The following is a 27,366-nucleotide window of genomic DNA, read 5'->3' as shown; positions in this document are numbered from 1 at the left end:
CAGACATGGATTTCCAATCTAATACTGGATTATGGACCTGTAGCCATGGCAACCCCAACACGACCACATCATGCAGATTATGCAACACCAGAAAGCGAATATCCTCCTGATGTGCAGGAGCCATGCACATGGTCAGCTGGGTCCAGTACTGAGGCTTATTCTTGGCCAAAGGCGTAGCATCAATTCCTCTCAATGGAATAGGACACTGCAAGGGCTCCAAGAAAAACCCACAACGCCTGGCATACTCCAAGTCCATCAAATTCAGAGCAGCGCCTGAGTCCACAAATGCCATAACAGAATAGGAAGACAAAAAGCAGATCAAGGTAACGGACAAAAGAAATTTTGACTGTACTGTTCCAATGGTGGCAGACCTAGCGAACCGCTTAGTGCGTTTAGGACAATCAGAAATAGCATGAGTGGAATCACCACAGTAGAAACACAGCCCATTCTGACGTCTGTGTTCTTGCCGTTCAACTCTGGTCAAAATCCTATCGCACTGCATAGGCTCAGGTTTATGCTCAGATAATACCGCCAGATGGTGCACAGATTTACGCTCACGCAAGTGTCGACCGATCTGAATGGCCAAAGACATAGACTCATTCAGACCAGCAGGCATAGGAAATCCCACCATGACATCCTTAAGGGCTTCAGAGAGACCCTTTCTGAAAATAGCTGCGAGCGCACCTTCATTCCATTGAGTGAGCACGGACCACTTTCTAAATTTCTGACAGTAAATCTCAATCTCATCCTGACCCTGACACAGAGCCAGCAAATTTTTCTCTGCCTAATCCACCGAATTAGGTTCATCGTACAGCAATCCGAGCGCCAGGAAAAACGCATCAATATTACTTAATGCAGGATCTCCTGGCGTAAGGGAAAATGCCCAGTCTTGAGGGTCGCCACGTAATAAAGAAATAATAATCCTAACTTGTTGAACTGGGTCACCAGAGGAGCGAGGTTTCAAGGCCAGAAACAGTTTGCAATTATTTTTGAAATTCACAAACTTGGCTCTATCACCATAAAACAAATCAGGAATAGGAATTCTTGGTTCTAACATAGGATTCTGTACCACCAAATCTTGAATCTTTTGTACATTTATAGCGAGATTATCCATCGAAGAGCACAGACCCTGAATGTCCATGTCCACACCTGTGTCCTGAACCACCCAAATGTCTAGGGGAAAAAAAAGGCAAAACACAGTGCAAAGAAAAAAAAAATGGTCTCAGAACTTCTTTTTTCCCTCTATTGAGAATCATTAGTACTTTGTGCCTCCAGTACTGTTATGATTAGGTAATTCAGTACCACAATGGACATAGAAATCAGAGTACATACAGTGACCTGACAATAACCCAAAAACATAGAACGAGCTCTGAGACGTGCGAACTCTGCTGACCGCAATCCCTAATCCTCTCCAACCACACTAAAGGCAGCCGTGGATTGCGCCTAACGCTCCCTATGCAACTCGGCACAGTCTGAGAAACTAGCTAGCCTGAAGATAGAAAATAAGCCTACCTTGCCTCAGAGAAATACCCCAAAGGAAAAGGCAGCCCCCCACATATAATGACTGTGAGTTAAGATGAAAAGACAAACGTAGAGATGAAATAGATTTAGCAAAGTGAGGCCCGACTTTCTGAACAGAGCGAGGATAGGAAAGGTATCTTTACGGTCAACACAAAACCCTACAAACAACCACGCAAAGGGGGCAAAAAGACCCTCAGTACCGACTAACGGCACGAAGGTACACCCTCTGCGTCCCAGAGCTTCCAGCAAGCAAGAAAAACCAAATAAGCAAGCTGGACAGAAAAAAAACAGAAAACAAAAATAACACAAGCGAAACTTAGCTATGCAGAGCAGCAGGCCACAGGAACGATCCAGGAGGAAGCAAGTCCCATACTAGAACATTGACTGGAGGCCAGGATCAAAGCACCAGGTGGAGTTAAATAGAGCAGCACCTAACGATTTCACCACATCACCTGAGGAAGGAAACTCAGAAGCCGCAGTACCACTCTCCTCCACCAACGGAAGCTCACAGACAGAATCAGCCGAAGTACCACTTGTGACCACAGGAGGGAGCTCTGCCACAGAATTCACAACAGGGAACCTACTTTATCAGACTTACGTCTCCTGTGCCAAGGCTTACAAAATAAAGGGCTATTAGAATCTATGAAGTGTATACAGCAGTAATGCCGTTCAGAATTACCATTTTGGATGTTTGCAGACATCTTTGCACACAGCAGCTGCTGTGCTCTCTGGTTTGTGTGTTCTGCAGTCACAGCAGCTTGCACCTGTTCACACTTGCTTCATCCTGTTAGCAGACGCTGATCAGCTTTTTTATTTGTATCTACCTACAAAACAAAAGACAAATAAAAGAACACAGCTGCCTCTATAAGAGCTAAGATGTGTCCAAAACATTTGAATATGTGAGATGTAACCTGCATTCATGCCATATAGAATACACTAATATAATAAAGGCACTTAGCGCACAAACTTGCCAATTCATGAGCACCCACCACCTTCATTAAGACCCCAGGTCTAGCTTCCGAATTTCAACTCCAAAGCACAATGTTGCCACCACCATGCTTCACTGTGGGAATTGTTATGACCTGGTTGTTAGGACAATAATGGACCTGGTGGTTAAGAGCACACGGAATGACTTGATAGTTACTAATAATATAGGATGAGCTCTGAGACGTGGGAACTCTGCTGACCGCAATCCCTAATCCTATCACACACACTAGAAATAGCCGTGGATTGCTCCTAATGCTCCCTATGCAACTCGTCACAGCCTAAGGAACTAGCTAGCCCTGAAGATAGAAAAATAAAGCCTACCTTGCCTCAGAGAAATTCCCCAAAGGAAAAGGCAGCCCCCCACATATAATGACTGTGAGTAAAGATGAAAATTACAAACACAGATGAAATAGATTTAGCAAAGTGAGGCCCGACTTACTGAACAGACTGAGGATAGGAAAGGTAACTTTGCGGTCAGCACAAAAAACTACAAAAAGACCACGCAGAGGGCGCAAAAAGACCCTCCGCACCGACTCACGGTGCAGAGGCACTCCCTTTGCGTCCCAGAGCTTCCAGCAAGCAAGACAAAAATCAAAATAGCAAGCTGGACAGAAAAATAGCAAACCAGAGAAAAACAAGCAGGAACTTAGCTTCTGCTGGGAAGACAGGTCACAAGAACGATCCAGGAGTGAACTAGACCAATACTGGAACATTGACAGGTGGCATGGAGCAATGATCTAAGTGGAGTTAAATAGAGCAGACAGCTAACGAATTAACCTCGTCACCTGTGGAAGGAAACTCAGAAGCCGCAGCCCCACTCACAACCACCAGAGGAAGCCCATGGACAGAACCAGCCGAAGTACCATTCATGACCACAGGAGGGAGCTTGACAACAGAATTCACAACAGTACCCCCCCCTTGAGGAGGGGTCACCGAACCCTCACCAGAGCCCCCAGGCCGACCAGGACGAGCCAAATGAAAGGCACGAACCATATCGGCAGCATGAACATCAGAGGCAAAGACCCAGGAATTATCTTCCTGACCATAACCCTTCCACTTGACCAGGTACTGGAGTTTCCGTCTCGAAATACTAGAATCCAAAATCTTCTCCACCACATACTCCAACTCCCCCTCAACCAACACCGGGCAGGAGGATCAACGGATGGAACCACAGGCGCCACGTATCTCCGCAACAACGACCTATGGAATACATTATGGATGGCAAAAGAAGCTGGAAGGGTCAAACGAAACGACACAGGATTGAGAACCTCAGAAATCTTATATGGACCAATGAAATGAGGCTTAAACTTAGGAGAGGAAACCTTCATAGGAACATAACGAGATGACAACCAAACCAAATCCCCAACACGAAGTCGGGGACCCAAACAGGGCCGGCGGTTAGCGAAACGTTGAGCCTTCCCCTGGGACAATGTCAAATTATCCACCACATGAGTCCAAATCTGCTGCAACCTATCCACCACAGTATCTACACCAGGACAGTCCGAAGACTCAACCTGCCCTAAAGAGAAACGAGGATGGAAACCAGAATTGCAGAAAAACGACGAAACCAAAGTAGCCGAGCTGGCCCGATTATTAAGGGCGAACTCAGCCAAAGGCAAAAAGGACACCCAATCATCCTGATCAGCAGAAACAAAGCATCTCAGATATGTTTCCAAAGTCTGATTAGTTCGTTCGGTTTGGCCATTTGTCTGAGGATGGAAAGCCGAGGAAAAAGACAAATCAATGCCCATCCTAGCACAAATGGCTCGCCAAAACCTCGAAATAAACTGGGAACCTCTGTCCGAAACGATGTTCTCCAGAATGCCATGTAAACGAACCACATGCTGGAAAAACAATGGCACCAAATCAGAGGAGGAAGGCAATTTAGACAAGGGTACCAAATGGACCATCTTAGAGAAGAGATCACAAACCACCCAAATAACCGACATCTTTTGAGAGACAGGGAGATCCGAAATAAAATCCATAGAGATATGCGTCCAGGGCCTCTTCGGGACCAGCAAGGGCAAAAGCAACCCACTGGCACGAGAACAGCAGGGCTTAGCCCGAGCACAAGTCCCACAGGACTGCACAAAAGAATGCACATCCCGCGACAAAGACGGCCACCAAAAGGATCTAGCCACCAAATCTCTGGTACCAAAGATTCCAGGATGACCAGCCAACACCGAACAATGAACCTCAGAGATAACTCTACTAGTCCATTTATCAGGGACAAACAGTTTCTCCGCTGGGCAACGGTCAGGTCTATCAGCCTGAAATTTTTGCAGCAACCGCCGCAAATCAGGGGAGATGGCAGACAAAATTACCCCCTCTTTGAGAATACCCGCCGGCTCAGGAACACCCGGAGAGTCGGGCACAAAACTCCTTGACAGGGCATCAGCCTTCACATTCTTAGAGCCCGGAAGGTACGAAACCACAAAATCAAAACGGGAGAAAAATAGCGACCAACGAGCATGTCTAGGATTCAACCGTTTGGCAGACTCGAGATAAGTCAAATTCTTGTGATCCGTCAAGACCACCACGCGATGCTTGGCTCCTTCAAGCCAATGACGCCACTCCTCGAATGCCCACTTCATGGCCAACAACTCTCGATTGCCAACATCATAATTGCGCTCAGCAGGCGAAAACTTTCTAGAAAAGAAGGCACACGGTTTCATCACCGAGCCATCAGAACTTCTTTGCGACAAAACAGCCCCTGCTCCAATCTCAGAAGCATCAACCTCGACCTGAAACGGGAGCGAAACATCTGGCTGGCACAACACAGGGGCAGAAGAAAAACGACGCTTCAACTCCTGAAAAGCTTCCACAGCCGCAGAAGACCAATTGACCACATCAGCACCCTTCTTGGTCTAATCAGTCAACGGTTTAGCAACACTAGAAAAATTACTGATGAAGCGACAATAAAAATTAGCAAAGCCCAGGAACTTCTGCAGACTCTTCACAGATGTCGGCTGAGTCCAATCGTAAATGGCCTGGACTTTAACAGGATCCATCTCGATAGTAGAAGGGGAAAAAATGAAACCCAAAAATGAAACCTTCTGAACTCCAAAGAGACACTTTGACCCCTTCACAAACAAAGAATTCGCACGAAGGACCTGGAACACCATTCTGACCTGCTTCACGTGAGACTCCCAATCATCCGAAAAGACCAAAATATCGTCCAAATACACAATCAGGAATTTATCCAGGTACTCTCGGAAGATGTCATGCATAAAGGACTGAAATACTGATGGAGCATTGGAAAGCCCGAATGGCATAACCAGGTACTCAAAATGGCCCTCGGGCGTATTAAATGCTGTTTTCCATTCATCGCCCTGTTTAATACGCACAAGATTATACGCACCACGAAGATCTATCTTGGTGAACCAACTAGCCCCCTTAATCCGAGCAAATAAATCAGACAGCAGCGGCAAAGGGTACTGAAATTTGACTGTGATCTTATTAAGAAGGCGGTAATCAATACAAGGTCTCAAAGAACCATCCTTCTTGGCCACAAAAAAGAACCCTGCTCCCAATGGTGACGACGACGGGCGAATATGACCCTTCTCCAAGGATTCCTTTACATAACTCCGCATAGCGGCGTGCTCTGGCACAGATAAATTGAACAGTCGGCCCTTAGGAAACTTACTACCAGGAATCAAATTGATAGCACAATCGCAATCCCTATGAGGAGGTAAGGCACTGGATTTGGGCTCATCAAATACATCCCGGTAATCCGACAAAAACTCCGGGACTTCAGAAGGGGTGGATGACGAAATAGACAAAAATGGAACATCACCATGTACCCCCTGACAACCTCAGCTGGACACAGACATAGATTTCCAATCCAATACTGGATTATGGACCTGTAGCCATGGCAACCCCAAAACGACCACATCATGCAAATTATGCAACACCAAAAAGCGAATATCCTCCTGATGTGCAGGAGCCATGCACATGGTCAATTGAGTCCAGTACTGAGGCTTATTCTTGGCCAAAGGCGTAGCATCAATTCCTCTCAATGGAATAGGATACTGCAAGGGCTCCAAAAAAAACCCACAGCGCCTAGCAAACTCCAAGTCCATCAAATTCAGGGCAGCGCCTGAATCCACAAATGCCATAACAGAATAGGATGACAAAGAGCAAATCAGAGTAACGGACAAAAGAAATTTAGACTGTACCGTACCAATGGTGGCAGACCTAGTGAAACGCTTAGTGCGCTTAGGACAATCGGAGATAGCATGAGTGGAATCACCACAGTAAAAACACAGCCCATTCCGACGTCTGTGTTCTTGCCGTTCAGCAATGGTCAAAGTCCTATCACATTGCATAGGCTCAGGTCTATGCTCAGATAATACCGCCAAATGGTGCACAGCTTTACGCTCACGCAAGCATTTATCGATCTGAATGGCCAAAGACATAGACTCATTCAGACCAGCAGGCATGGGAAATCCCACCATGACATCCTTAAGGGCTTCAGAGAGACCCTTTCTGAAAATTGCTGCCAGGGCACATTCATTCCACTGAGTGAGTACAGACCACTTCCTAAACTTCTGACAATATATCTCTACCTCATCCTGACCCTGACACAGATCCAGCAAGATTTTCTCTTCCTGATCCACTGAATTTGGTTCATCATAAAGCAATCCGAGCGCCAGAAAAAACGCATCAACATCACGCAATGCCGGATCTCCTGGCGCAAGGGAAAATGCCCAGTCTTGAGGGTCGCCACGTAACAAAGAAATAATGATTTTCACCTGTTGAACAGGGTCACCTGAGGAGCGAGGTTTCAAAGCAAGAAACAATATACAATTATTTTTGAAATTCAGAAACTTAGATCTATCCCCAAAAAACAAATCAGGAATTGGAATCCTAGGCTCTAACATCGGATTCTGAACCACAAAATCTTGAATTTTTTGTACCCTTGCCGTGAGATTATCCATACAAGAGGACAGACCTTGAATGTCCATATCTACACCTGTATCCTGAACCACCCAGAGGTAAAGGGGAAAAGAGAGACAAAACACACTGCAAAGAAAAAAAAATGGTCTCAGAACTTCTCTTATCCCTCTATTGAGATGCATTAATACTTTGGGCCACCTGTACTGTTATGAACAGGTGGTTAGGACAATAATGGACCTGGTGGTTAAGAGCACACGGAATGACCTGATAGTTACTGATAATAAGGACGAGCTCTGCGACGTGGGAACTCTGCTGACCGCAATCCCTAATCCTATCACACACACTAGAAATAGCCGTGTATTGCTCCTAACGCTACCTATGCAACTCGTCACAGCCTAAGGAACTAGCTAGCCCTGAAGATAGAAAAATAAAGCCTACCTTGCCTCAGAGAAATTCCACAAAGGAAAAGGCAGCCCCCCACATATAATGACTGTGAGTAAAGATGAAAATTAAATTCATAGCCATGAGTCTGACCAGACGTGTCTGACCATCTTAGAAATTGCATTTTTAAATTGCAGTTTTTTAATTGCTATGAATTAGACTAGAATTCCATGGGGCATTTGACCATTCATCACTGCTGTACTTTCATCATCCTCATCACCACCTGTATCCTCTAATCAAGCTGTTTTGTCTACCCACAGGTATGCTGCTGTCCATCTACTCTGCCTTTCCTGCAATGTGTGTTTATGTGAACTGCATATAATTCCCACCTGGTATGCTGCTGTCCATCTACTCTGCCTTTCCTGCAATGTGTGTTTATGTGAACTGCATATAATTCCCACCTGGTATGCTGCTGTCCATCTACTCTGCCTTTCCTGCAATGTGTGTTTATGTGAACTGCATATAATTCCCACCTGGTATGCTGCTGTCCATCTACTCTGCCTTTCCTGCAATGTGTGTTTATGTGAACTGCATATAATTCCCACCTGGTATGCTGCTGTCCATCTACTCTGCCTTTCCTGCAATGTGTGTTTATGTGAACTGCATATAATTCCCACCTGGTATGCTGCTGTCCATCTACTCTGCCTTTCCTGCAATGTGTGTTTATGTGAACTGCATATAATTCCCACCTGGTATGCTGCTGTCCATCTACTCTGCCTTTCCTGCAATGTGTGTTTATGTGAACTGCATATAATTCCCACCTGGTATGCTGCTGTCCATCTACTCTGCCTTTCCTGCAATGTGTGTTTATGTGAACTGCATATAATTCCCACCTGGTATGCTGCTGTCCATCTACTCTGCCTTTCCTGCAATGTGTGTTTATGTGAACTGCATATAATTCCCACCTGGTATGCTGCTGTCCATCTACTCTGCCTTTCCTGCAATGTGTGTTTATGTGAACTGCATATAATTCCCACCTGGTATGCTTTGCTTACCCATTGTTTTCTATCCATTCGTATTTCACTTCCCTTGCTTCTTGCTTGCATACCTGAGTGGCCATCTACCCCACCCCCTCTTTATGACCTGGCTTAACTGTGAACATGTGCTCTGGACACACACGCCCACATCCTCCCTCTCAGCTGTGAGCCCTTAGGTGCCCATAAATTCATAGCCATGAGTCTGACCAGACGTGTCTGACCATCTTAGAAATTGCATTTTTAAATTGCAGTTTTTTAATTGCTATGAATTAGACTAGAATTGGACTGGAATTGACTGGAAGGTAAAGAAATAGAATACCACTATAATGTTTCGGTTTCTCTTCACATTCACCCCCATACTACTCTATTTCTTCCTATCTCCTGTAGTCCCTCCACCCAGTAAAGAACTAGTCATTTCTCCCTCCATCCTCCCCAGTCATCTCACCTCCTCCACAGAACTATTCCTCCACATACAATCCTTTCTCGCCAGGCACACACGGCCACATCATGACCTATCCAGCTCACACCTTCTAACGCTCTGTCTGCTGCTCCTCATTGCTGGCGACATATCCCCAAATCCTGGCCCTCCTCATCACATCCCCACACTCATTTCTAATCCCCTGCCACGATCCTCTACACGTCCTCGCAACCACAGTAACCTCATACCCATTCATCCTGCCCCCACTCCCCCAATTTCCCTATCTGGAGCACTATGGAACGCACGCTCTGTCTGCAATAAACTTCCATTTATCCATGACCTCTTTATCAATAACAAACTCTCCTTCCTCGGCATCACTGAAACCTGGCTCACCCCTTCTGACACAGCCTCCCCTGCGGCACTCTCTTACGGTGGCTTCCACCTTTCTCACACACCCCGCCCCAGCAGCAAGCATGGCGGAGGAGTTGGTTTTCTCCTGTCAGATAACTGCTCCTTCACCCCAATCCCACTGCCACCCTCTGTTATCCTCCCTTCCTTTGAGGTGCACTCTGTGCGCATCTACTCCCCCTCCAACCTCCAACTGGCTGTCATCTACCGTCCCCCAGGGCCAGCCACCACCTTCTTCGACCACTTCACCACCTGGCTACTCCACTTCCTCGCCGCTGACATCCCCACTATCATCATGGGCGACTTCAACATCCCCATTGACACTTCCCTCTCAGCTGCCACTAAACTTCTATCTCTCACTTCCTCCTTTGGCCTCACTCAATGGTCTTCTACAGCCACCCACAAAGATGGTCACACACTGGACCTCATTCTCACCCGCCTCTGCTCCCTATCTAACCTCTCAAACTCACCTCTTCCTCTTTCTGACCACAACCTACTTACATTCTCTTCCCTTTCCACTCCTTGTCTACAACCCCCACCCCACAAACTCTCACACCCTCGCAGAAATCTTAAACACCTTGATCTTCACTCACTCTCTGAATCCCTCCTCCCTCTCACAGACATAAGCTCCCTACACAATGCGGATGATGCTGCCGCTCTATATAACACCACAATAGCTGCAGCTTTGGAATCTCTTGCCCCTCTCACACATACCAAAGCTCGCAAAATCAACAGACAACCCTGGCACACCAGCATGACAAAAGAACTGAGGCGAGCTTCCAGAGCTGCTGAGCGCAGATGGAAAAGATCCCACTCCATCGAGCACTTCATCGCATTCAAACAGTCCCTCACTGCTTTCAAAACCATGCTCGCCACAGCAAAACAAACCTACTTCTCATCTCTCATATCCTCCCTGTCTCACAACCCCAAACAGTTATTCAACACCTTCAACTCTCTCCTCCGTCCCCCAGCACCTCCTCCCTCCCCACTCATCTCAGCTGAAGACTTCGCCTCATTTTTCAAGCAGAAAATTGAAAACATCAGAGACAATTTTAGTAAACAACCCCCAGAACCCTTCCTCCCAACTACCCAGCCCTCCACCTCCAAAACCAACTTCTCCACCATTACAGAAGACGGACTCTCCACTCTACTCTCAAGATCGCATCTCACCACCTGTGCACTTGACCCACTCCCATCCCACTTCATCCCAAACCTCACCACAGTCTTCATCCCAACCCTAACCCATCTCTTTAACCTATCACTAACAACTGGCATTTTCCCCTCAAGCTTTAAACATGCCACAATCACACCTATCCTCAAAAAGCCCTCTCTTGACCCATCCTCTGTATCTAGCTATCGCCCTATATCACTTCTCCCCTTTGCCTCAAAACTACTGGAACAACATGTCCATATTGAACTGTCCTCCCATCTATCTTCCTGCTCCTTCTTCGACCGCTTTCAATCAGGCTTCCGGTCACACCACTCCACTGAAACTGCCCTAACTAAGGTCACCAATGACCTATTAACCGCCAAGAGCAAGCGACACTACTCTGTCCTCCTCCTCCTGGACCTGTCCTCTGCCTTTGACACAGTGGACCATTCCCTGCTGCTGCAGACCCTCTCATCCCTTGGCATCACAGAATTGGCCCTATCCTGGATCTCATCATACCTAACTGACCGTACATTCAGCGTCTCCCACTCACACACCACCTCCTCACCTCGCCCCCTATCTGTCGGAGTCCCGCAAGGTTCAGTTCTAGGACCCCTGCTCTTCTCCATCTACACCTTTGGCCTGGGACAGCTCATAGAATCTCACGGCTTTCAGTATCATCTCTATGCTGACGACACACAGATCTACATCTCTGGACCAGACATCACCTCCCTACTAACCAGAATCCCTCAATGTCTGTCTGCTATTTCATCCTTCTTCTCCACTAGATTTCTAAAACTTAACATGGACAAAACAGAATTCATCATCTTTCCCCCATCTCACGCGATCTCCCCAACGAACCTATCCATTACAGTAAATGGCTGCCCACTCTCCCCAGTCCCACAAGCCCGCTGTCTTGGGGTAATCCTTGACACTGATCTCTCCTTTAAACCACATATCCAAACCCTTTCCACTTCCTGCCGCCTCCAACTCAAAAATATTTCACGGATCCGCACATTCCTAAACCAAGAATCTGCAAAAACCCTAGTCCATGCCCTCATCATCTCCCGCCTTGACTACTGTAACCTCCTGCTCTGTGGCCTCCCCTCTAACACTCTTGCACCCCTCCAATCTATTCTAAACTCTGCTGCCCGACTAATCCACCTGTCCCCCCGCTATTCCCCGGCCTCTCCCCTCTGTCAATCCCTGCACTGGCTCCCCATCACCCAGAGACTCCAGTACAAAAGCCTAACCATGACATATAAAGCCATCCACAACCTGTCTCCTCCATACATCTGTGACCTCGTCTCCCGGTACTTTCCTGCACGCAACCTCCGATCCTCACAAGATCTCCTTCTCTACTCCCCTATTATCTCCTCTTCCCACAATCGCATACAAGATTTCTCTCGTGCATCCCCCCTACTCTGGAATGCTCTACCACAACATATCAGACTCTCGCCTACCATCGAAACCTTCAAAAAGAACCTGAAGACCCACCTCTTCCGACAAGCCTACAACCTGCAGTAACCACCGATTGACCAAACCGCTGCACGGCCAGCTCTACCCTCACCTACTGTATCCTCACCCATCCCTTGTAGATTGTGAGCCCCCGCGGGCAGGGTCCTCTCTCCTCCTGTACCAGTTGTGACTTGTATTTTTCAAGACTATTGTACTTGTTTTATTATGTATACCCCTCCTCACATGTAAAGCGCCATGGAATAAATGGCGCTATAATAATAAATAATAATAATAATAATAATAATAAAATTACAAACACAGAGATGAACTAGATTTAGCAAAGTGAGGCCTGACTTACTGAACAGACTGAGGAAAGGAAAGGTAACTTTGCGGTCAGCACAAAAAACTACAAAAAGACCACGCAAAGGGCGCAAAAAGACCCTCCGCACCGACTCACGGTGCGGAGGCGCTCCCTCTGCGTCCCAGAGCTTCCAGCAAGCAAGACAAAAATCAAAATAGCAAGCTGGACAGAAAAATAGCAAACCAGAGAAAAACAAGCAGGAACTTAGCTTCTGCTGGGAAGACAGGTCACAAGAATGATCCAGGAGTGAACTAGACCAATACTGGAACATTGACAGGTGGCATGGAGCAATGATCTAAGTGGAGTTAAATAGAGCAGCCCACTAACGACTTAGCCTCCTCACCTGTGGAAGAAAACTCAGAAGCCGCAGCCCCACTCACAACCACCAGAGGAAGCCCATGGACAGAACCAGCCGAAGTACCATTCATGACCACAGGAGGGAGCTTGACAACAGAATTCACAACAGGGAATGGTGATTTTCTGGCAATGTGCAGAGTTGGTTTTCTTCTGGAATTTTGGCCAAAAGGTTCCCTCATGGTCTCATCAGCCAAGAACATGTTCCCCACATGATTTTGGCAGACATGATGGAGATATTAGGAAAACAGTCAGGCTTGAATGTTTTCACGTATACACAGCTCAGTACTGCTGTTTCATGTCCTCCATGATAAGGTTACTTCTAGTAAATGTTTAATCTCATCTGATAAATTCACATTAACACTATTCAGTATTTGTTTCATGTCCTTCACCCTACTGCTTCTAGAAAATGCATTATCTTACAATTAGAGCTAGATTCACATCTACATTACTTTCTACTGCTGTTTCATGTCCTCGATGCTGGTACTGCTTGTAGTAAAATGTCTTATCTTGCTTCAGAGCTGGATTTACATCTACACTGTTCTGTATTGCTGTATAACATCTTTTATGCTGTGCAACATATACAGGGTGGGCCATTTATATAAGTAAAATGGGAATGGTTGGTGATATCAACTTCCTGTTTGTGGAACATTAGTATATGGGGGGAAAAACTTTTCAAGATAGGTGGTGACCATGGCGGCCATTTTGAAGTCGGACATTTTGGATCCAACTTTATTTTTTCAATGGGAAGAGGGTCATGCGACACGTCAAACCTATTGAGAATTTCACAAGAAAAACAATGGTGCGCTTGGTTTTCATCTTTTATTCTTTCGTGAGTTATTTACAAGTTTTTGACCACTTATAAACTGAGTTGCTGCCCATTGTGTTGGATTGTCAATGCAACCCTCTTCTCCCACTCCTGACGCACTGATAGCAACACCGCAGAAGAAATGCTAGCACAGGCTTCCTGTATCCGTTGTTTCAGATGCTGCACATCTCGTTTCTTCACAGCATAGACAATTGCCTTACGATATGAGATGTGCAGCATCTGAAACAATGGACGGTGTTGGTATCAGTGTGTCAAGAGTTATTATTTCAGTCACATTTTCATGAGTGGGTTGCTTTTTCATTTTTACTGTGATCCACAAATCCCTTTTTTTTGGGACATTGCTGTTGGCGCCATCTTGTTGCTAACTTTGTAATATATTTATACTTTTATTACGTGTTTTTGGTCTTATTTTAATTGGCCCTTAATAAAAAATATTCCTTCAATATAGTTTGGCTTTGGGTTTATTCACACCCTTTTCTTGGTATACGATTTCTGTATTCATGGTGTAAAACCAATTTTTGTCCCTTATTGCTCCTTGCGGAGTTTCATTTGTATATTTCACATGATGACTTTCTTTGCAGATCAAAATAATTAGATCAATACGGGCATTTTCTTTTCAACTCATTTTTTCTTTGGAATCTTTTTGTTTTACTTCACTAGATTTTTTCTTATTCTTTTGTCTCTGGGCGTTTAAGATCTTCTTGACTTCACTTCCATGACAATAAAATGAGGAGTGGTGTTTATATATATATATATATATATATAGGTTGCTCATGAAGGGAGTGGAATGTGCCCTCCAGCAGGTTCCTGCACCGGTGACATTATAAGTCTTTTTGTATTGATGCCTTTAGGTTTCAGAATTCAGTTTCCAAGGGATTGAATGCAACTGAGCAAGTAAAAGGCACAATATGCCAGATATAAAGGACAAGTCTCCAGCAGACCCGGGGGCCATCAAGGATTACTAGCCAGGTTGGAAAAAAAAGGTGAGATGATTCTTTACACTTCTCTTTTGATATAGGGTGGGAGGAGATAAAAGGTCCAATTAGTGATATAAAATGATACAAGAACATAGGGAAAAAAAGTGGTGTGGCAATGTAGTGCGCCCAAGGTTTTACAATGGCCCTCACAGTCCCTGATCTGAACATCATTGAAAATCTGTGACTAGACCTCAAAATAGCAGAGGATGGAAGACACACCAGGAATCTCACAGAAGAATTTTTCCAAGGTAGAAAGGATGTAAATCCCTCAAACAAGAACTGAAAGACTCTTTAAGACCTCTGATACTTTCAAAAGGGTTTTTTCCTAGGTACTAACCATGCAGGGTGCACAAACTTTTGCATCGGCCCATTTTGTTTTGTTTTTTGTAATTTTTAAAATCTAAAAGATGAAAATATTTTTTTCTGCCTAAAATACAAATAAAACTTTATAATATTGAAAAAAAGAGGAAAAGACCAGGACAATAGATTGTTTGCACTTCCTATATTTATATGTTGTAAATCTTTAGTAAGTAACAAACACAAAAGCCAAGACGAATCGCAACATTTAACATTGCATCAAAAACTTATTCTAAAGACCAAAAATCGACACTAGGCTGCAACCCATATATCCGACATGATGACCAATAGAGCCATGTAAATGTGGTGGATATCTGAGATTGGTGGGAATAGACACTGCCTCTACAGTGATGCCACGTAGAAATACGTAAAGAAGGAAGGTGCGATATACATGTTCAGACAATAAGTAATGCAGCATAAAGAGGAGATATAAAACAATCAATAACTACGTATAATAAAGTGCACCCAGGTAAACTGGCTAACGTATCGCTACAGGAGGTGGGTTCCTCAGGTGGTTGACCCCTGATGAAGCCACCTTCTGTAGCGAAACACGTGGGTCTTCATTCCCTTATGATGTTTTTCCTATGAGCTAGTTTACCTGTTTGACACTACACATGGCACTTTATTGCACATAGTTATTGCTTGCTTTTTTATATATAGATTTTTATACCTCTTGATTTATTGTCTGTACATGTGCATTGCACCGTCCTCTTCATTGAATACTATTGGACATCTTACACATTGGCAGATTTTAGTATAGAGATCATGCACATAGGAAAATAGCTCCATTCTGAGAAGACTCCAATAAATGTGATGTGATGGACTAAATTAAGGGATATATCTTACGTTTGGAGGCAAAGTGATTTCATTACTACCGTAGATAAGGGTTCTTTACGGTAAGAGCAATCAAGTTAGGGTCTTTTTAACCGCAAGAGTTAGCAATAGCAGATACAAAGCCAGGGGTCGCAAAATAGGCCAGACTTTAATATCATGGCTGCTCCTAAAGTTTGAAGGGTATTGATATATTACAATTTTTCAATGATGCAGCGCAGGACGACTGATAGGATGTTAATGGTGATATCTACATTTAGGGCTTTAAAAAGGTTTGGCTCCAATGGGTGAAGTTACAGAGGGGACAACTAATTGATAAATCAGATGCAATGGACTAAACTACAGGATATATCTTATGTTTGGAGCAGAAACCCTAACCATAAGTAATTTAATCATTTCTGCAGAAGCATGTCCTTCACAGTAAGAGCAGATAAAAAAACAGAAAGTTTAAACACGAGATTCTAAGACAGAATTCATAGAATAGGTTAGACTTTTTTTCTCCACTAAGGACCTGACACTAAGCAGTGAGCACAGGACCTGGCACTGAGCAATCACATGACCAGGGGGCGGAGTCACCGTGCGTGAGTGCACGGAGTGCAAGGCACAGACAGTAAAACGTGGTAAAGGAGAGCCAAGGGTCAAAAGCCAGACGAGAGCGTAGTACTTAGGGAATGGACAAAGAGTAAACTGAGACAAGCCAAGGGGTCAGATAACCAGAAAGGACAGAGCAGTACAAAGTAGGATACAAAGGCAAAAGTCAGGGGACAACCCGGGTCATACACAGCAAAGCACACAAGCACAAAGGAACAACGTTTACGGACGAGTAACCTGGGTCAACAACCACAAACCGAGAATACAGAAGTATCATCGACACCAGATCCAGGAACTGCCAACATCAAATAGCCGCCCCAGAACCAAACTAAAATTAACCCTCACCTGACCAGGATGGAGGCGGAACCATCCTGTTCAGTGTCATGACATCTTGATTCCAACTGCAGAGGGTTTAGAGGGGCAACTAGTAAGCAAATGTGATGCAATGGACTAAACTAGAGGATATGTCTTACTAATTTAATCGCTACTACAGGAAAGGGTTTTTTACAGTAAGAGCAGTTCCATTACGAAATGTTTAAAGGGGTTGTCCACCACTAGGACAATCACTTCTTGAACTAAATGTTTTGTCCTGATAAAATAAGAAACCTATACTAATCTCCCGTGGCGGCGACATTCCAGCGGTGTCAGCAATCACGGTCCCGGGGCCCATGTGCGGTGTTGTGACACGTGAGCCCGGCGCCCAATCAGCGCTGGCGTCACTGTCTCCGTCTTCATACAGATTGAACATGAAGAGCAAATGATGGGTGGAGTTGATCTTGCGAATCTGTGCGAAGGCGGAGGCAGTGACACCAGTGCTGATTGGACGCCAGGCATCATGTGTCACAACAACCACACAAGAGCTCTGGGACCATGAGTTCTGACACCGCTGGAATGGCGCCGACACGGGAGGTGAGTATAGTTTTTTTCTATTTTATCAGGGTCCCGTGGATGAGACAGATCATGGTGGTAATTTCTGTCTTTCAGTTAGTAACATGATTGGTCTACATGGAAATAACCGCTCCTGTCCTACATCACATAGTGAGAGGATGAGCTCTGTGTAATACTTCATTTCACCCATGGTGGCGCTGCTGGGAAATCGAATACTTATCACCAGGTCTCCTAACAGATTAGAGAGGATCGCTGGAGGTCCCAGCAGGGAAACAATGTGTGTTCAATGGACTCGACTATCACAAAGCAATAGTGCACTTACGACGTAGGAACCTCATATTTATATATCCCCTTAATATTTATAATGCTCTATCCACAGGATTGTGATCTGGAAGGCCTCCAAAGTCATAAACAGCAGGAAGTACAAAACACAGTAATAAAGGCAGAGTCAGCAGTGATCCTGTAGAGGGAGGACATGTTCCTGTGAGGAGGAGGAACTCGATGTGCTGCATTTAAATTGTGAGTGTTTTTTCACTTGTTTGTTGCTTATGTTGTCCTTTCATTCCAGACATACATGTACGGCACATGTTGATAGTGGGGTGTGTGGAGCCAGCTCCATACCTAGCAGCACCCGGCTCTAACAGCAGCGACTGGAGCAAGATCTGATCGCTGCTGCTCAACCCCTTGCAAGCCACTGTCAATCATTGAAACCAGCGTTTAACACCTTCATGACTTGGCAATTTTCTTTTTTTTTTTCTTCCCCTTCTTTCAAGAGCCATAATTTTTTACATTTTTTCATCAAACATATTTCGGGGAACGAGTTCTACTTTAGAATGACACCATTCATTCTACCACATAGTGTACTGGGGAAAAGAAAGTGCAATTTCACAGTTGTTTTGTGGGTTTTTGATTCACCATGATCACTATATGGTAAAACTTACTAGGCAATGGAACTCCCCGGGTCAGTACGAGTACGTAGATACCAAACATGTACACTTTATTTTTATCTAAGTGGTGAAAACAAAAATTGTAAAAAATAAAATAAAATTTTGCTTTAGTTGCCATTTTACGAGACTCATAACAGTTTCAGTTTTTGGAAGCTGAGGCTGGATGAGGGCTTAATTTTTGTGCTCTGAGTTGATGTTTTTAATGATACCATTTTGGGCTAGATACAATGTTTTGGCTGCCTCTTATTGCACTTTATTGCAGTGTTGCAGTGGCCGAAAACACTCATTTTGGCGTTTCTTTTTTTTTGTTACACTGTTTACCAATTTCAACTAACTTAATTACCGTATTTTCCGGCGTATAAGACGACTGGGCGTATAAGACGACCCCCCAACTTTTCCAGTTAAAATATAAAATCTTCTTAAAAGTCGGGGGTCTTCTTATACGCCGTATGTCGTCTTATAGGGCCGGTGACTAATGTGCCTTTTGGGGGGGGGTGGAGTGGTCCCGATGACGAAGAGGGGGCATCTCACAGGAAAGTATGAGTGGAGTATCCCCCATTACCTCATTGTAGCTGCAGCGTGGGGTCTCTGTGCTGGGGAGCGGCGGCGGCTGATCCTCTTTGTGCCGCATGGGTGCTGTGCTGTGGGGCGGCGGCTCCTCTTCATGCAGCGTCGGGGCTCTGTGCTGTGGGGCGGCTGCAGCGTCTTAGTGCAGAGTCAGTCGGGGCTCCTCTGGCATTTCCTCAAAGCCCGGAGGCCCCGGTAGCTCCATTGCTGCGATGCGGTGGCCTCCGGGAAAATGGCCGCTGGGGGCGGCGCATGCTCAGATTTAGATCTCGTCTCCCGGAGAGCGGCCATTTTCCCGGAGGCCTCCGCATCGCAGCAATGGAGCTGCTGGGGCCTCCGGGCTTTGAGGAAATGCGTATTCAGTCAGTGGGGACCGACACTGCTTTAAGGGGTCCTCTGGGGTGATGTTATGGCAGCTAGATGGTATACCTTCCCACAGGTGAAGTATATCCCCAGGGCTCCCGGTGTGTGGATGGTAGATGGTGAATGGCGCAGTAAAGAACGAGGACACAGGTTTGCAGTCTCTTTACCTGGTTTACTGAAGACTTCAGGCAGCCACAGTCCAGGGCACCAGATCACAGGACAGGCAGGGTCCGGCCGGCTTGGAAGCGAATCCAGAGTCCCCTTTACCAGGTGGAGTTAAAAGATTTCCTCTAGCGCGGTGGTGTTGTAGTCCCTTACTGCCTATGGCTTCACATAAGGTCCTCACAGTTCCCCATATAGGAGATAGGACATAAACCTGTATGACTTGAGCCTTTTTACAGGGACTCTAGCACCGTGCCTCCTGGGTATTAAGGCGGACAGGTAACTTGCAGTTCAGCTGTCCTGCCGGTCTTTGATGTAAGTCGTAAAGCCCTTCCAACCTCGGTGGTTCGGCAACAGGTTTTCTGCGCCTCAGTGGGAGGCAGCCTGATCTTATCTGGTCTCCCCTGATGTTACTCTCCTGTGCTTCGCTCTCCTGCACGCTCACTGAACAATGTTCGGCATTCTGTATGTCTCTTTCTAGGAGCTGCAGTACTTCTGACTACATGGCCCCTTCAGACCTTCTGACCCTCTAGGTCGGTCTACTGCCTTCTGTCTCTCTGACAATCTGACCTCTCTTTCCCTCCAAACCACAATATATATAGGGGAGTCACCTAGTAATAGGATCAAAAGCTCCCCCTTGTGGCCTGGAGTGTGAACATGTAGTGTGTATGATGGATATCCTTCATTGCTTCCAAAACGTGACATCACTTTCCCCGTGAGGAAAGCAATGCTACTGTGATGACCAGGACCCTGGGGCACCACATATGGGATTGACAAGGTAACGGTTAGGTGGATTCATAACTGGCTCCGTGATCGTACTCAAAGGGTGGTAATAAATGGTTGCACATCCAATTTGAAGAGTGTTTCAAGTGGGGTACCACAAAGCTATGCCCTGGCCCCAGTCTTGTCCAATATTTTTTAGAAATGATCTTGATAAAGGAACTGAAGGTAAACTAATCAAATTTTCAGAGAATACAAAGCTAGAAGGGATAGCTAACACTAGAGAAGACAGAGAAAGGATTCAGAAGGATCTAGATAGGTTTTAACAATGGGCAGCGACCAATAGAATGAAATTTAACAGGGAGAAATGCAAGATTCTACATCTGGGCAAGAAAAAGAAAAATTATATCTACAGAATGGGAGGAACAGAACTAAGCAACAGCACGTGTGAAAAAGACTTGGTTATACTAATAGATCACACACTGCACATGAGCCAGTGTGATGCAGCAGCAAAAAAAAGGCAAACACAGGATTGGGATATATTAAGAGAAGAATAGAGTCCCTTCCAACTCTAACATTCTAGGATTCTATGATAGTTCCTTAAAGACATAGCACTTTCAATCCATGTGGAATTAAACTGTATAAAAACCAAATTCGCCATGGTTTTTTTTTTTTTAGTTTCAGTTTTACAAATTTCATGGTCTTGCTACGTGATTCTTCACGTCAGTCCGATTATGGAGATACCAGACTTATAATTTTTTCAAATGATTCTTTTAGTACTTTATAAAAAATTCTGAACTGTGTAAAAAAAAAATTGGTTTATGGCGTCATGTCCTAAGACCCAGAATTTTTTGACTTCTCCGTGGATGGACCCGAGTGCGGGATGGATATTTGTTTGCCGGTCTGATGATTTTATTGATATCGATTTAGCGATAGCAATAAATCAATTTTAATACATTTCTTGTCGAGGTGAAACAAACCAAAAAATATGGCAATTTCAGGATTTTTTTTTTCTTTACGGCGTTTATCTAATGGTTAAATTATTTTTAGAATGTTGATAGATAGCAATTTTGCCGCCAGCTTCTTTTTTTTTTTAGCTATTTAGTATTATAATTTATTATTATAGCATCATTTATTCCATGTAGCTTTACATGTGAGGAGAGGTATATATAATAAAAACAAGTACAATAATCTTAGACAATACGAGTCATGACTGGTACAGGAGGAGAGACGACCCTGCCCGCGAGGGCTCACAATCTACAAGTATTGGAATTTATAGTTATAACTATGGTCTCCATTGCTTCGCAGGAGCACCGAGATGAAAGGCGTGAACTCTTCAGCAGGGGCGGAGTGATGAGTGCCTAAACGAGCGTCCCATCAGGATCACCATACTTAAAGGGAACCTGTCACTTTGGAATCCACTATTTACCGGCAGCTGTAGCGTTAATCTGCATGTTAATGCTGACTGGCCTGATTGAAAGTGCGGCTACTGGGAGAAAACTAACTTATTTCCTCTTGGAAGCCGCCAGCTTTCAGTCAGGGGGATGTGCACAGAGCAGCTGCAGTCCTTGTTCAGATCACTGCTAAAAATATTCATTTTTATGAGTTAATTAGTTCGAGGCCCTGTTGGATCTGATCTGAAGGTGTTACCCAGTCTTACCCCCTATCACTTTTCCAGGTGGCCATAGAATTGCGATATTTGTCGGCCAAATGGTAATTTGGTCATCGGTGGTTCTTCCGTTCCACTCTATACAGACATATCCTCAGCATCTGTTCTCCTCTGGTGACAGATTATCTCATTTGAGCAGAAATGATCAGTCATGCGGAAAATCCAACATACCCAACCTTTCTTTCCATGACATCTAATGTTGGGGAGAATTGGACATGCTCATACTTTGTAGATAATAAGTAAAAGTGTCAGATTCTTCCCATATTCACCTTGTATGGTCCAGGACGAGAAGGAGTTTATACATTTTGAGTTTTTACATTATGCCCAGAATATGCTGTTATTATTATTACATTTTTGTTATAAAGTGGCTTCTTTTTTTCTCATTACAGACGAACCACAGCATGGCTCCCCGCCTTACACTCCTCCGCTTCACCACTGCATTGTTTCTCATCTTCTCTGTATGGATTTTTAAAGACAAGTTAGACTTTGAAGGCCATGAAGAAAAACGCATTCATGTTCTCATTCTTTCATCGTGGAGGTCTGGCTCCTCTTTCTTGGGGCAGATATTCAACCATCACCCTAATGTTTTTTACATCTTTGAGCCGGCACGAATGGTTTGGGTCAAGTTCCCCAATCACAAGGCCAGTCTATTACATTATCCTATCAGAGACCTTTTCCGATCATTATACAATTGTGATGTGTCTCCTTTACATGAATACCTTCCGCGAGGTGGGCGGTATATTTCTGATCTACCTTTTTGGGCTGAGAGTTGGGCTTTATGTTCAGCACCTGCATGCAAAGTCTTAAGCAAAGATGAGGAATACGATCGACCCACTTGTTTTCAACGTTGTGGTTATGTTCCCTTAAAAAAGATGGAGGAGTCTTGTAAGGTCCACAGTCATGTGGTTCTGAAGGCGGTTCGTGTCCTAGACCTTGGTTCTCTGGTCCCACTTTTAGAAGATACCAATCTTGACCTTAGAGTCATTCACCTGGTAAGGGACCCACGGGCCGTGGCTTTATCACGATTAAACTTTCAACTTCTGCATGACGAGGATCTCATCGTGGTCAGAGAAGATAAGGAACAGCAAAATAAAAAGTCAAACCCTAGTGTCACCCAAGTTATGGCCAAAATTTGCGAAGCACAAGTAGCGATCAACAATTTCAGCAGACAAGCGGGTGAAGCCTTGCAAGGAAAGTATATGATGTTACGGCATGAGGACTTAGCTATGGAACCATTTACTATGGTTGATAAGATCTACAAATTTACAGGTCTAAGCCTAAATGAAGATCTTCAAAAATGGTTGTACAATATCACCCATCAACACAAAAAAGTGCAAAAAGGGTTTATGAACTTTGCTGGAGACTCCATGAAAATTGTTCAGAAGTGGAGGAAAGATCTTAACCACAAAGCGGTATTAGAGATTCAAGATGTTTGTCAGAAGGCGATGGAAGTGTTCGGATACAGCAATGTGAGGACTCTAAAGGAGCAACAGGACCTTTCGTTAAGTTTAATGAATGACGTAGAAAAAAACAGATAGTGCTCACTTAAAGTTGGAAATTATATTTTTCAATTGTAGTTACGACAAGTTGTAAAAACATTAATGTTAGGACCTCCTATACATCTAAGGGTCCTGCTGCAGAGTGATATATATATATATCTATGCACCATAAATACTGGGATTCACCACTTGCCTCATGGAAAATCGCACATGAGTTTAGATGAATTAACATAAATTATTGAATATGTAATTCTGAATTATGCAATAGAGCCTTGATAATTGGGTTGGGAGTTGGATTACTACCATTACAGTTCCTACTAGGACATGAAATACCCACCAAGTACTCATCGTGGGAACTCGGTCTAAAGAGTAAACATCATTTTAATTTTTATTTCATAAATCAATAGTGCACGTGAAAATAAAAAACTTTGTAATACCCTGATGAGCAAAAGGGGAACAATGTTGTGACCTTCTGACTTTCAGGCTCCACATCTCACCATCCATTTTTGCTTAGATCGTGAGACTGCCATCATTTTATAGACAATCATCTTGGCTTTCTCATACATAAATTTGACTTACAACTAATTAGCAACTTGACGGCTAACATTATATCGTCTAATATTCCTGGGAACATTTTCTATCCCAATTTTCAGGAACAGCGTTCTCTCAGCCTTTTGACTGATTTCAGTGATCGTAATGATGACATTATTGAGGACAAACCACCATTCTTTAATGTTCACAATCCCAGTTTTTACCCCATCCAAACAAACGTACCTGCTATGTACAATTTCCAGCATATCATAGAAAGAGAATATTTTCCCAAGCAACGGTAGATTAATACCAATATTAGCCACAATCAGAAATCAGTTAAACAACTAGGAGACAACCCTGATATAGTAATGCTACCTGCAGATAAAGGAGGCTCAATATTTATCCAATATAATGTTATATCACAAGTTAGTTATGGATCTTTTGTCAGATTCATCCACATACCACAAGTTAACTTATAATCCTACCAATCGCATTGCTACCAATATGTCTAAATTTCTTGAAAAAGGAGTGTTTGAGCGATGCATTACCAATGACACTCCAGCATGTCCCATCTTTCATGCTCTTCCCAAAGTACTCAAGGGTTGTTTTCCTTCACCGTTTCGTACCATTGTGGAGGGCATAAATTGACTGAGAACTTATCAACATGGTTGGATAACCTGTTGCAACCTTTTGTGCCCAGACTAGCAGTCATATTAAAGACACTAAACAGTTACTACAAATTATGGATAATATGTTGTGGTTTGATCACTATATTTAGGCTACCGGTGACGTTATTTCACTATATTCATGTATTCCCCCGTGACATGGCTCTTAGAGCTTTATCATTTCATCTCCATAAATATAGCCATTTTCAGATCGTTTAATCTGATGTATTTTACGTAATTTCATTTTTCTTAACAAAAAATTAGTTTTCCTTTGATAATGAATCTTATTTGAATATTCAAGGCAGTCCTATGGGTGTTAAATTATCACCTTCCCTTGCAAACTTATATATGACGTGGTGGGAGGAGACCGTGTATTAGTCATCATCTCATCCCTTCCATAGGAATATTGTTTGCTACGGTAGATATATTGACGATTTGCTGTTTATCTTCTCCATCAGCCATAATTCTGGCCAGTTCTTGTCATTCTAGTTTGCGTAATGATAATGATATCAACTTAAGATTGAACGTCATACACATACTGTACCTTTTTTGGATGTCATGTTAAAGAGGATCATATGTTAAAGGTATCATAAGTAAAAACGTAACCGTATTGTATCAAGATGTCCTTTCACAGATCTTGTCCTCTGGAGTAAAATTAGCTGCGGAGCCGAGCCACTTCCCTTGGTAATAGCCTCTCAGCTAGACTGTTCACCAGCAATAAAAATAAATCAAATAAAAAATATGACTATCCTACAAAGGTACGTTTTGCTGCAAACAATCTAGTAGTAGTTTATGTCAATATTTGAAAAAAAAAACACCTTTTTGTCATTAATCCCTAAATGCACATATGATATAAAAACATTTATTAATTGCAGCATGACACATGTTGTGTATTAGGCAGATTGTAGTATATGTTGCATACAATATATTGGGTGTACTATATGCAAATTGAAGATAAGGATAGCAGAATATACTCACGATGAGGTTCCTGACCCTTGAGAATTAGACATTACATGTCTGGTTTATCCAGGCATCTTCATGATATACGCCAGAGGTCTCAAACATGGGGCCTGCGGGCCGCCTCCTACAGTCCACAGGCACCATAGCTCCCCATGACGATCGCGGCATGGTTCAGGGGTCACTGATGCCATTGCTTCGTTTCAGCAGAACGTGCGTCCTTGGACGACATTCATATGAAATGTATTGTGGCACAGAGACCATCTCTCTGTAGCAATACCAGCCACCGGTCAATCAGAGATCGGCAGCTGACGTCGGCGTTCCGGCAAGGGCACCAGATGACATCACTGCCATGTGCTGCCCCGACTGTGGACGAGGAAGAGGTCACTGTTTGCTGAGGGACTGAGGTCAGGTGAGAAGGATTTTTTTTTATATGTATGTGAATAATGGTAACATTGGGGACATTTGCTATGAGAAGGTGACCAGGATGGGGACATTTGCTACATGAAAGTGACCAGTATGAGGTCGTTGCTACAAGGTGGCCAGGATGAGGACATTGCTACAAGGTGGCCAGGATGAGGACATTGCTACAAGGTGGCCAGGATGAGGACATTGCTACAAGGTGGCCAGGATGGCGACATTTGCCATGAGAAGGTGACCAAGATGGGGACACTGCTACATGAAGGTGACCATGATGGAGACATTGCTACAACAAGGTGATCAGGATGGGGACATTACTAAGAGAAGGTGGCCAGGATGGGAACATTACTATGAGAAGGTGACCAGGATGGGGACATTTGACATTTGTTATGAGAAGGTGCCCAGGATGAATGGCATTGAAAAAAAATGCCAAAAAGTATATAAAAGTTGTAAGGGAAAAAATGTTATCACTGAAAATGTCATCTCATCCTGCAAAGAATGCGTCCCGTCAAATTCTATTTTTTTCTATGTACCCAGGCGAGTCTGAGACACCTGATAACACCAAGGTGATTGCTCTTCATTACTAATCACGGTCATTGAGAGGGTTAACACCGCTATGAGAGGTGGAAACTGGACTCGGCTTCTCCTTAAACGTGAAGCTTTCTAGATTTTGAATTCGGGTACAAGATCTGTGAATGGACTTAATTTGAAAATGATTTAATGTATATTTATTAAACATATGTATGTTTTCCAATCTAGTGTACGAATGGAACATATATATGAAAAAAATATTTTTATGTATATTTTTATAACCATTTATACAGTATCGCAGATATGTTTTATTTCGTTTTTGTGACTTATATGATTTTTCTATTTAAATATGCATTGATACATATGTATATGATTTTGTATTTCAGTGTGACACATAGGGTTAAGAACTAAGGGTAATTATGGTGCATTTTCACATGTCCCTTCTGGGAGCATGCTCTGTATAACTCATATCTTTTTCAAATGCTGCTTGTCAAGAGCTTGGATAGCTTGAAACGCATAGACGTGTTCATATGCAATTTTGATACCCCTCTTTCTTTCCTTCAATAAATGTGATATTTTATATATATTTTTGGCGTTTGCTGGATTTTTTTTCTCATTTCCATAGTTCTCATTTTAGTCTGCGCTTAGTGGCATGTTTAGCAGAGTGGACACTGATATTTCTTTTTCTTCTTAATTCTATTAACCCCTTCATGACCCAGCCTATTTTGACCTTAAAGACCTTGCCGTTTTTTGCAATTCTGACCAGTGTCCCTTTATGAGGTATTAACTCAGGAACGCTTCAACGGATCCTAGCGGCTCTGAGATTGTTTTTTCGTGACATATTGGGCTTCATGTTAGTGGTAAATTTAGGTCAATAAATTCTGCGTT

At 43.8% G+C, this 27,366-nt stretch overlaps 1 protein-coding gene across 3 annotated transcripts in view; it reads left to right on the top strand.

Moving 5' to 3' along the window:
• The window catches only part of LOC138661493 (carbohydrate sulfotransferase 4-like), a 101,357-nt gene extending 74,315 nt beyond the window's left edge, over positions 1 to 27,042 (top strand). For 2 of the 3 annotated variants that reach the window (XM_069746212.1, XM_069746214.1), the window contains 3 exons: positions 14,655 to 14,786; positions 17,827 to 17,966; positions 22,265 to 27,042. In XM_069746212.1, the coding sequence (XP_069602313.1) occupies positions 22,277 to 23,413 (1,137 nt within the window). In that variant the 5' untranslated portion in view covers positions 14,655 to 14,786; positions 17,827 to 17,966; positions 22,265 to 22,276 and the 3' untranslated portion in view covers positions 23,414 to 27,042. Of the gene's footprint in view, positions 1 to 14,612; positions 14,787 to 17,826; positions 17,967 to 22,264 lie in introns of those variants that run through there. The other variant, XM_069746213.1, reaches the window with a different exon arrangement.
• Positions 27,043 to 27,366: the final 324 nt, after the last annotated feature.

This window comes from Ranitomeya imitator, chromosome 2 (assembly GCF_032444005.1).
Source record: "Ranitomeya imitator isolate aRanImi1 chromosome 2, aRanImi1.pri, whole genome shotgun sequence".
NCBI classification, from domain to species: domain Eukaryota; kingdom Metazoa; phylum Chordata; class Amphibia; order Anura; family Dendrobatidae; genus Ranitomeya; species Ranitomeya imitator.
Note: the sequence above shows the minus strand (reverse complement) of the source record. Positions and strands in the feature narration are given on the sequence as shown.